General features: G+C 36.3%; 1 protein-coding gene and 1 pseudogene across 1 annotated transcript; both read left to right on the top strand.

Annotated features, from left to right (window-relative positions):
* The first annotated feature begins 880 nt into the window (after nt 1–880).
* Nucleotides 881–6326, top strand: LOC120199924 (long chain acyl-CoA synthetase 2-like). Its single transcript, XM_039200892.1, has 19 exons — nt 881–1071; nt 1825–1888; nt 2125–2217; nt 2300–2356; nt 2432–2480; nt 2583–2659; nt 2748–2787; nt 2884–2978; nt 3065–3229; nt 3331–3441; nt 3521–3608; nt 3704–3770; nt 3854–3929; nt 4006–4123; nt 4209–4454; nt 4531–4670; nt 4764–4946; nt 5053–5172; nt 6066–6326. The coding sequence occupies exons 1-19, from the start codon at nt 923–925 to the stop codon at nt 6114–6116; spliced, it is 1989 nt and encodes a 662-aa protein (XP_039056823.1). The 5' UTR covers nt 881–922; the 3' UTR covers nt 6117–6326.
* Nucleotides 6327–7644: 1318 nt separating this feature from the next.
* Nucleotides 7645–10561, top strand: LOC120199925 (annotated as a pseudogene).
* The last annotated feature ends 1113 nt before the right edge of the window (nt 10562–11674 follow it).

Raw genomic sequence — 11674 nt, forward strand, 5'->3', positions numbered from 1 at the left:
CATTTATGACCTCTACCCTACCCATATTCCATTTACTCACCAATAAGAAAGAAAACCCACAATTAACTGATCTAAATTTTAATTAAAACATAACGTTTTTTTCCCTTCTGTTTCCCCTTTTCCTTTTATTTTTCATAAAACAATTATTTTTTAAAAATCATTTTAAAATAAACATGAAATTATAATAATATTAAAAGGAAAAGTGATCCAAATTACTATCAGTAAAATATTTATCAACGATTGTCGAGTTCTATGGAGAGCATTTCATAATTTGGAGGTCTCCACGGAAGTTGCTCTCAATCTGGTATTGGGGGCAACCTACTATCTTACCTCCCCCTTACCCCACTACATATGAGAATAAGAGTCAGCTAATTTATATTTTTTCAATATATCTGAAAACCAGCCATGAACATGCAAATTAAGAAGTCTTGGTAGGTTAAACAATCTTCAACTAATTCAGCTACTCATTTATTACATACGGAAACTAAATGAGAGGTGAAAATAAGTATTTTATATATTAAAAAAAAACATTCAGTGATTCACACCAACCTCTCAACCCCATCATAAATAAGGGGGCAAAGATTTCACATTTTTGTTTAAATATAATAATTTAATTTGATTCGATTTACATTATCATCGTATAAAAAAGGATGTATACCACTTTGTATTTGTAATCACCTTAGTTTAAAATTAAAAAAAAATAGTGGGAAAAATATAAACATTATATCGAATTATTAGGGGGGGAAACTTTGCATATACGAATTTATTGAGGTAGCAGCAGCTCAACTAACTCTCCCACCGCCGTCGTCATTAACATTTTCCTTTTTTTTGTGGTTAAATATCATTTGTCATCACACCTTATCATACATGTTCACAGAGTTCTTGCTACCTTGTTTGCATTTGTTAAGGTGACGAGCATACAATGTCGGTCTCGTACGCGGTAAAGGTCGAAGAATCGAGGCCGGGAACCGGAGAAAAGCCGTCTGCCGGGCCGGTTTACCGGTGCATCTATGCTAAGGATGGTCTCTTGGATATGCCGGACGGAATGCATTCTCCATGGGAGTTCTTTAGGTGAGAATATGTGTGCGGTTTGCTCATTTCTGCAAAGATCTGTAGGATCAAGAAGATAGAATAATATAAGGTTGAGTTGCACATCTCATGGAATCATGCACTAGTTCCTTTGATTTTGCTAATTTTTGTTTTACTCTGTTTTTATTTATTAAATTGTTATTTTTCATACTACAAAAGAATTTAAGTGTCAATAAATATAATAATTATCTGAAACAAAATATGATACAATTATGGTTTTGATCTTTCTATCAGGCTCAAAATTGAGATTTAGTCCAATATTTTAATTTAATCATACTTTGACCCCTCAATTTTTGTATTACCATTGATTAGCCCAAATAGTTAACACCATAACTATTGTGAGTAAAATATTGACCTACCTCTTTATTAAAAAAAACCACAACTACGTTGATAAGTGGTCCTTTTGTGTTGAGAGGATGCATGTTACATCATAAAAGTGGAGGATCAGATTATGTCAAACTATAGTATAAGGACTAAATTTGGAGGTTTACGTTCATGTTAATAATGATTTTTTTATGTTGAAAAGATGTTTACATTCTAAAAGTGGAGGATCGAATTATGCCAAATAAAAATATAAGAACTAAATCATGAACTTGAGTATAACACAGGGACCAAAATACAATTAGGCCAACACAATACAAAAGAGAAAAATAATTGTCCCATGCAACTCTAACCAGCTTAGCTAATAGGGTAGACGCTTTTTAACTTTCTAATATTATTAATTTTTTCCTGCAGTGATTCTGTTAAAAGGAATCCGACCAATCGAATGTTGGGACGACGACAAACTACAGATTCTAAGGTAATAACATGATCATTGCTAGAGAACAGGCCCAATGCTTCATTAAGATAGTAACTTAATGCTCAGAGTTTACTACTTTGTGCAATTTCCTTGGTCTGTCTCAAAATTAAATATTTCAAACTTCCATTCCATGTACTGGATAAGAACATGTTGACACTTGGACAAAACTGAAAATTGAGGTGTTTACTCTCTCCCTTTTATAGGATAACATGGTTCAGTTTCCTTTGCTTTTGCAGCAAGCTGGTCCTTATGTATGGATCACATATCAGGAGGCTTATGATGCAGCTCTCCAAATCGGTTCTGCCTTGAGGAACCAGGGTGTCAATCCTGTAAGTAGTCCTAATGTTAAACCGGTTTGAACACAGATTTTCATTTATAAATTTGTTTATTATTCTAATGTCACTTTTCTAGGGAGACCGATGCGGTATCTACGGATCCAATTGTCCGGAGTGGATCATTTCTATGGAGGTATGCCCTCCCTAGTATCTGTTTTCTGACTGTTCAGTGACTTGTATAATTTGTTTGTTGGCTCCTGTTCCACAGGCTTGTAACAGTCAAGCTGTAACATATGTACCCCTATATGATAGTCTTGGTATGAAATCTCTTTTGTCGATAGATTTTTCGGTTTAATGATTATCGGTTGTTCTTCAATTGATTTCGAGGTGATAATTTATCTGGTTTTACGCTGTTGCAGGTGCTAATGCGGTGGAGTTCATCGTTAACCACGCTGAAGTTAAAATAGCATTTGTTCAAGAGAACAAACTCCCTTCTGTAAGTTGTCATTGCAGATGATGCAATCTGTTTTTCGGTTGCATTGCATTTTAGCTTCGTTTAACGATACGCTTTTGATCCTGGACAGATCCTATCATGCCTTCCAGCATGTTGTTCTTACTTAAAAAGTAAGTGCAGATCCCATTAATTAGGTGCTTTGACATTAAGATTACCTTTTCTGCTGTATAAGCTTACCAATTGAAGTGTCCATCTTCTGTCTTCAGCCATTGTCAGTTTTGCAAATGTTTCCACCACACAAAAGAAGGAAGCCGAAGAGCGCGGTGTATCTGTCTTTTCATGGAAGGAATTCTCCGAGCTGGTAACATGATTCAACTTTGTTGTGCCCTTAAATTATGTTTTGATCGAAACCGTGATTCACCGGTTAAAGTTAACATGTTTTCGTAGGGTTCTTTGGACTGTGAGCTTCCACCGAAACAGAAGACTGATATATGCACAATAATGTATACAAGTGGAACAACAGGAGAACCAAAGGGAGTCATTCTCACAAACAGGGCAATCGTGACAGAAGTTTTGTCTATAGATCAACTGATAGAAATCACAGACAAACCTGTGAGAAAGAAAACAAAAACCTTTTAATCGTAAAACATCGAAGTGTTTCGAGTTAGTCTTTGTCGTAAAGTTTAACATGTATGACATGAATTGCATTACAGTGTTCAGAAGAGGATACATATTTCTCCTTCCTCCCTCTGGCTCACGTCTACGATCAGATGATGGAGAGCTATTTCATCAAAAGAGGTTCCTCAATAGGATTCTGGCAAGGGGTAGGATCACAATTTTCCATACACTTTTACCTTCTTTAGTATTAAAGCATCAAATTAAATCATTATGCTTTACTTGCAGGATGTCCGTTATTTAATGGACGATCTCCAGGAACTAAAACCGACAGCATTTTGTGCGGTTCCAAGAGTTTATGACCGCATATACACGGGTACATATCGACAAATCATCTTTATGAATGTAACCTCATGTTGATACCAGTTTTTGTAAGTTCTAAAGCAGTATCCATGAAACTTGTTCTCGAAGGTATTGTTAACAAAATTGCATCCGGTGGTCTACTTCGGAATAAGTTGTTCCAGTATGCCTATAACTAGTAAGTTTACTGGTAAACCTTTTATTTGGTTGTTGGATTTACTTGATTGTGTACAGTCCAACTGATGTAAAATCTAAAAACAGCAAATTGAGAAACATGGAGAATGGATTCCCACACGACAAAGCATCCCCTCTCATGGACAAACTTGTCTTCGAGAAGGTTTGTTTTCCCGTCTTTTTCTCGATTCCTATTAAGACCCCTGGTTTACTTGCTAAAATTCATGTTATTCTTGTAGGTAAGACAAGCATTGGGAGGCAAAGTTCATATAATGCTATCGGGTGCAGCGCCTTTGCCGAGGCATGTGGAGGAGTTTCTGAGGGTCTCTTGCTGCTCTAATTTATCACAAGGATATGGTAACAACTAAAACAAGTGTTAATGAAAAAATTTCTGCTCATATTTATTGAAGTTCTTCTGTTTTATTTTTCTTCAATGTGATAGGTTTGACTGAGACCTGTGGTGGGTGTTATACTTCCCTTGCAAATGTAATGTCTATGATTGGGACTGTTGGGGTTCCAGTAACAACCATCGAAGCGAGGCTTGAATCGGTGCCGGAGATGGGATACGACGCACTTTCTGATGTGCCACGAGGAGAAATATGCCTCAGGGGAAACACCCTTTTCTCAGGTTACTACAAGAGGCAAGACCTAACTGACGAAGTTGTTATTGATGGCTGGTTTCATACAGGTATTAAAGAGATATGCACTTCCTGATCTTATTAACCGTGACTCTTTCTGATATCGATATGTCGAGATCGTTGCAGGTGACATCGGTGAACTGCAACCCGATGGGACGATGAAAATCGTCGACAGGAAAAAGAACATATTCAAGCTTTCTCAAGGCGAATATGTTGCAGTCGAGAACATTGAGAACACATACTCGCGTTGCCCTCTTATAGCATCGGTACGTCGTCGTACACATAGCTATTCAACCAGTTACACTAAGTACTCCATTAAGGCCCTAAAACCGAGTTTGTCAAAACTTTCCGATGGACAGATTTGGGTTTACGGGAACAGTTTCGAGTCATTTCTGGTGGCCGTGGTAGTCCCTGAGAGGAAGGCATTAGAAGACTGGGCAATGGAACATAATGAACCTACTGATTTCAAGTCATTATGCGAAAATCCGAAGGCGAAAAAGTACATTTTGAACGAGCTAAACAACACTGGCAAGAAACATCAAGTAAGCAGATAAACACCACAACATCTTCTTCTTCCTTGTCCTGCAAGTCATAGAAACCATACAAGTTTTTTTTCATCAACTGATGCAAAATCTGTACTTCCAACAGCTTCGAGGCTTTGAAATGCTAAAAGCAGTGCATTTGGAACCGAACCCCTTTGACATGGAGAGGGATATGGTGACCCCAACTTTCAAGCTTAAGAGGCCCCAACTGCTCAAATACTACAAGGTATCCTTTGTGTCTCTGTCTCTCTGCAAATCAATACTTGTACGAATGGACCTACAATTTTATGTTAGAAATAGAGATGAAAATATATTATCTGTTGACGAAAACGGGTAAAGAAAACAAAAGAACACGAGAATTTTACGAGGTTCGACAATGTGCTTACGTCCTCGGTGCCTAGGCGGCGCTAGAAGTTTTTATTCAATGATATTTTAGGTCTATGTTACATCTCTATTTATAATAGAAAACCCTGGTACATAATTACAAAAGTAACCCTGTACCGTACCGCGGGGGCTGCGCCCCCGCACCCTCAACCCACATAATTCATATCCCCACAACGAGACTTTCTTTGTAAGGACAGTTGATGTTCGCTTCGCTCACTCCGCTCCATCTCCTGTCCTCTTTACTGGTATATTTATGAGCCATACCTAACATTATCAATATAAAAAAGGGTAATATTCTCAATTATTAAAAGTTATTAAATGATCACCCAATTATTTATATGATCCAAACTCATCTTTTTCTATAAACAAGTTGACGAATTAAACGTTAACTTACTGACTGAAATATGACAATAATAAATAACCAATTTGGAATATATCATGACCAGCAGGTTGATGTCAAGCTTAACCGACCATCAACTTTTCAATAGAAAACGACGAGTTAGTAACGTATGAATAGTTGGGTGTTCAATTTGTAACTTCTAATAGTTAAAGAACTCAATAAAGTAGTGTCCTATAATCTAGGTACCGTCTCTGTACTTTACCCTAAAATTATAAAGAAAATACTTAAATTATATATGAATTTAAAATTTTCTTAAAAAACGATGGTCAACCTCTCTAGGTCCATCCCTAGTTGCATGGAAATGATTTACCTCAAATGCCAATCGTTATCTGCAGGAGAAAGTTGATCAACTTTACAGTGAAGCCAAGGGGACCAAGGCATGCTAAGATGAGTTGAGAGAGGAAGAAGTTGAAAACTAAGGTGTGATTACAAGTGGTTGCAGAAGCATGTTTCTGTTATATAGTATTTACTTGAAAAGACAGGTCGGTAATTGATATCCGGTAAAAAAAACACATATTGTAAAGCTTTCTTTGTTATTAGTTCCACTGCACCAGTGTTATTATCGTCTAGTTGAACCCAAATCATCATTGGAAAAAGTCATGTCAGCAGTTCTGATAATATCAAATTATCGTCTAGTTGAACTCAAAATTGATGATTTTTTATTATATATATATATATATATATTTGAATAATTGAATCGAAAATCAACGATTTGACGAGTTTGACAACTTATCTTAATTTAACAACATTAGTATAGGATGTCTGTATTGTTGAAGGTCAGTTTGGTTGTGATCACTCACTACTAAAAATTTAACGTATATTAATATGTCATCATAGGATAGTGTCATATCATTGTTGAAAAAAAATTACCATATCAGTTATTCTATTTTTTAATAATAGGTGACTAAAATGAAACAAAAGCATAACATTAAGTATGATTTAAAAAAATAATTGATAGATCAAAATAAAACTATAAGAATAATTGATGATGAAATAATGTAATTTGCCCATTAAAATATTACTCAGTTGACTAGTTCTATCTTTTGCATTCAAATATAAAAATCAGCTCTTCGAGAACATATGAAGCCATGGCATCCACAAAGACCCTTCTCTTGCCAATAAAATCTTTATTAATTGAAAACTGTCACTTTTGCCTTTCTTACAATTTAGTCTTTAGAATTAATTTTTTCTTTTTTCTTTTAATCAAATAAAATTAATTAAATATAACACACTTCTTGGTACTTCAAATCAAAATAAAACTTATTATTAAATGACTATTATGATGTTTTACTTATAATTTAAAGGTTAAATTAAATATTAATAATGACTAGTTTACTACCATATCAGCAATTTAATAGAAATTAAGGTAAAATACATATTTAGTATTTCAACTGTTACTTTTATTTTGTTTTAGTTACTTAATTTTTTTTAAATTGTATCTAACGTCTAGTTTACTACCATATCAATGATTTAATAGAAAGTAAGGTAAAGTACATGTTTAATATTTCAAATGTTATTTTTTTTAGTTCATTATTTTTAAAAAAAAAATATATCTAACTTTTAATTTTGATTTCATTTTAATCACCATCCGTTAAAAAATTAATAGTAGTGTTTGATGTATCACTATAAGATAATATCAAAACATCATTGGAAAAAGTCATGTCAGCAGTTCTGTTGATTTTTAACGGTAGATGACTAAAATAAAATAAAAAATTAATATTATGTATGACTGAAAAAGAATAGTTTATGGTCAAAATAGAATAAAATCGATAGTTAAGATATTAAATGCGTAGTTTATACAATAATAATTTTATGATAAATGGATAACGTAATTATGACATATGAAGGGCATTTGAAGTTTTCATCATCTCTTTAACAGTCCAATCATCTCTCCAGTCCCCATCCATGGTTTACTTCCAGCTCAAGACTCCGCCATTTTCATAATTCTTATTGTTTGGTTTGCAGAAACCCCATTTTCCTGGAAATTTCCCACTCCTCGTGCGTCTCCCATCTTTTCCTTCCCTTTTCCCCTTCTTGCTTCTACGTCATTTTGACATCAGAAGCAACAAAGGGTCTTTTTCAGAAATGGTTTATGTGTTGAAAAGAAACAAAGAAATGGAGTCTGTTCAATTGTTTGAACGAGTCGTTAACTTAATGGTGTTCCCGTTTGCCAAAGTTTGATTCTTTTGATTTGCTGGGATTCTAAGAAAAATTCTTCCTGATGTTGGGAAATCATCTGTTAAAGATGATTGTGATGATGACAATAACGTTGAGTACTCATTTTCTATTGAGTACCATGGTCCTCCGATCAGTTTTGACATCCCTAAAGCAGTTCCGATGGACGTTGACCGGCTCCCCACGGCGGCTCCGGTTTCCTCTTCCTATGTCTTGAGTGATACTGATATTTCATTGCCTGTTATCCAACCAATTGTGAAGGCTAAACCAATGACCAAAAACTCAGTTCCGAAACTATCCAATGAATCATCAACTTCAGTTGATGATAGTTTGAAGAGACCATCAATGGAGTTAGAGTTAGTTGATTCTGATACAACTGAGTCAGTGTTGTGCTCACCTTCACTTTCATCATCTGAGGTATTTTCTCAAAAAAGGGATGATCATAACAAGGAGACTACTTGCCATGTCAAAAGGCCATCTGTCGTAACTTTACGTGATCCGGAGTTAAGCTCAAATTCGAACCATTCCGAGACCGAAAGCAATGGGGTCGATGCCGGAGGGAAGAAAATGTGTTACTTGCATAGGTAAGAAGATTGAGGAATCGAAGCGATCGTGTCTCGGAAAATGTTCGAGGATGCTCAATGAGTTGGAAATTCAGCAGGCAATGAATTCCGAGAAGACATGCATGTCAAATCAGCTACCGCCCGAGCTGATCGTTGTCAATGGAGAGCCTCTAAGTCAAGATGAGTTGCATGTTCTGCTAACCTGCCGAAACCGGCCGAAGAAACTAAAACCAGGATTCTATTGGTATGACAAAGTATCTGGATTGTGGGGAAAGGTAACAACTAAACTTTTCGTTTGTCTTGCCTTACAAGTAACCTAAGTTTGGTCCCTCTTCCATTAAAATTGAACTTACTGCTCTGTAATATAATCAGGAAGGACACGGGCCATGCCAGATTATTACTGCTCAGATAAATGTTGGAGGAAAAATCAAGGCTCACGCTAGCAATGGAAATGCGAAAGTAATCGTAAACGATCGAGAGATTACAAGAAACGAGCTGTGGATGCTGCAGGTCATTTGTTGGTGTACATGATTGAGCTCTTTTAGACATGTAAGTTCAGTGTCAATCTGTTGAACATATTTTTTTTCAGATCGTCGGAGTCAATTGTGAAGGAAAACCGAGTTTTTGGCTAAGTGCCGATGGATCATACCAGGAAGGGGGTAAGAATAATTAAAAGGGCCTATATGGAAGAAGGTATATTTGCATACGGATGTGAATACTGCATAGACATAGTTATTTTCCCTAATGTCATGTCCTTAGCAATAACATGGATGCTGTACATGTACCTTATTTTCAGACAAGAGTTCAGCTTTTTTGCGCTCTCGTCCTTGGCAACAGGCAGTGCAAGCCAGATCTATCATAAATCCGAATATTCCATTTCGCCCCAACTGAAAGCCTTCTCGGAGTGGCTTATCCAAGTGATGGAGTCTGGTAATTTGGAGGTCATCTTCCCAGATGCTACTAGTGATTATGCACAATTTTTTCAGAAGCTGTGGAACGATGCAGGCTTTCAGGCCACATATAACCAAAGACACGAACTCGAAACACTGCCCGGAGCTGCTACTTATTTCTTAGAACGGGTAAGCCTGCCCCATGATTTCCTTGATAATTGAACAGAAGCACTTGGTCTTCTTAGCAATTCTTATAGTTTAAAACTTCATTTTCTTCTCAGGCTGTTGAGATTTCAAAGACGGATTATGAGCCCTCAGATATGGATATCTTGTATGCCGAGGTCGTCGAACTGATTATCTTGCATGGAATTCTCATTTCGCACATCAGATAGAGAGAGGTTTGTTGATGGTTATCAACATGATCCATCAGCAAGGTAAGTTATACTCCATTCTACATGCATAAGTCGTATACTCGAAACTAAATCACATATATTTATCTTGCTTAATATGACTTGTTCAAATCTTCAGGTTCCAACTTATTAGATTGCATCCCAGTAGCCTTGGGGAGAACTGCAAGTGGGGAGGGATGTTCGAAGATGTCGATATCGTCCTGTTTTGCGTCTCATTGACCGAGTACGACGAGTTTTCATTAGAGGGTAACCGTGTTCCTGTAAACAAAATGGTGGCAAGCAAGCAAGCAATTGTTTGAGAGTAAAGTCACCCATCCGGAATTCGAATGATAGGACTTCCTTCTTATACTCAACAAAGCCGACCTGCTCGACTCCCCTGACACGATGCGAATGGTTCCATGACTTCAACCCTGTTATCAGCCATAATCAACTGTCCAACATCAACAGCAGCAATGATAGCAACAGGCATGCTACGCACAGCGTGCCTTCCACTACATTGCCGTAAAGTTCAAGAGGCTATTCAATTTGGTTACCGATCGTAAGCTGTACGTTTCGAATGGTCACCGGCTTGGAGCCGGATTCCGTTGATGAAGCTCTCAGATACACCACAAACATTGTTAAGTGGGAGTACAACGACAATAGCTTCATCAACGTCGAGATGTCGTCTACAGATATAGAAGCAAGCTCAACTTCATGACCATTTTTTAGTTTCTTTAAAAGGATTACATATCAAACAGAACACTTGAAAATAGATGTAAAAATATATCAGATTGTTAGGTCCCCAGAACAAAACCTTTTCTGCAACTACCAATTCCTTCATTATTTTTTTGTTCAAAATCACATACCAATCATCAAACAGTTCAAGCATTTAATAGTTCTTGTGTATTTACCAGATTCCCAAGAAGGTTCAAGGAGCATTCAAAGCAAAGCTGCCATATAAGCTTGAACAACTGTAATTTACACTAACACAGAGTTGAAGCCTTGCCTTTTTACATATAAGCTTAAACAAAGTTATGCAAAAATGGAACTTGTTTACATTTTATCTGTTCAATCCCCAAGGGACAAACCGTTCTATAAGCATACAGACGGTAGCTTCCGACATAGTATCATCTTTTGAAGCTTCCTTGTCTCCAACTCGACCTTCCTTGGCAAACCGCTGCTCCTTTTTAGCCCTTATCGACATGAAGGGATTTCTTGCTTGAACCTTCTCTTTAAGCTTTGCTGCTACCTCCTCCATCCACTCGCCAACAATTGCAGACATTTTTTTCCCAATGAAAATAGATGGAATTTGTTTATGTTTCTTTAATGGAGAAACAGAGGGGAAGCAGAATGGTTAATATAGGAGAAACCGATGATTATGGGGCCTGTAGTTTTCATTCGAGCCTGTGGTTTATCGAGCCGTTGGAAATAGAAAACCCACGTGAAAATGAGTATTACACAAATGATATTCCAATGTACTGATAATTTGTGGTCCGCCCCTAGATACAGTCAAAATAGAAGAAAGGGATATTCCCAAACCCTGGGAATGAAACTATTGAATATTTCATGTGGGGGAAGCTTCTCCCTGTACAATTAATGTTCATACCTACGTATGAGTATCGGACTCGAACTCTACGAGTTTCGATTCGACTTAATCCGTTCGGATCAAAAAAATTTAAAAATTTAAGTTCAGATCGGGTCGGGTTGGATCGGATTTTTTAAAATTATGTTCGTATTTACTTATTTTATTTTTTTAACTAGGATAAATATTATAGAACTAAACTTCAGCTTTAAAGCATAATTTCGATTATCAAAACAATAATCAAATTAGAACAGTCATTTTTCTAATGTAACATCTAAACTATCAATATCTCTAAATAATTATATACTTAAATATATTCCAAATATTATAATAATAATAAGAGTA

This window comes from Hibiscus syriacus, unplaced genomic scaffold (genome assembly GCF_006381635.1).
Source record: "Hibiscus syriacus cultivar Baekdansim isolate YM2019G1 unplaced genomic scaffold, ASM638163v2 tig00005712_pilon, whole genome shotgun sequence".
Classification (NCBI taxonomy): Eukaryota; Viridiplantae; Streptophyta; class Magnoliopsida; order Malvales; family Malvaceae; genus Hibiscus; species Hibiscus syriacus.

Coding starts and splice junctions, on each gene's coding strand:
- LOC120199924 (XM_039200892.1), top strand. CDS start 923: ATGTCGGTCTCGTACGCGGTAAAGGTCGAAGAATCGAGGCCGGGAACC. Junction 2,481..2,582: donor ACCCCTATATGATAGTCTTG/GTATGAAATCTC, acceptor ACGCTGTTGCAG/GTGCTAATGCGGTGGAGTTC. Junction 3,230..3,330: donor TAGAAATCACAGACAAACCT/GTGAGAAAGAAA, acceptor ATTGCATTACAG/TGTTCAGAAGAGGATACATA.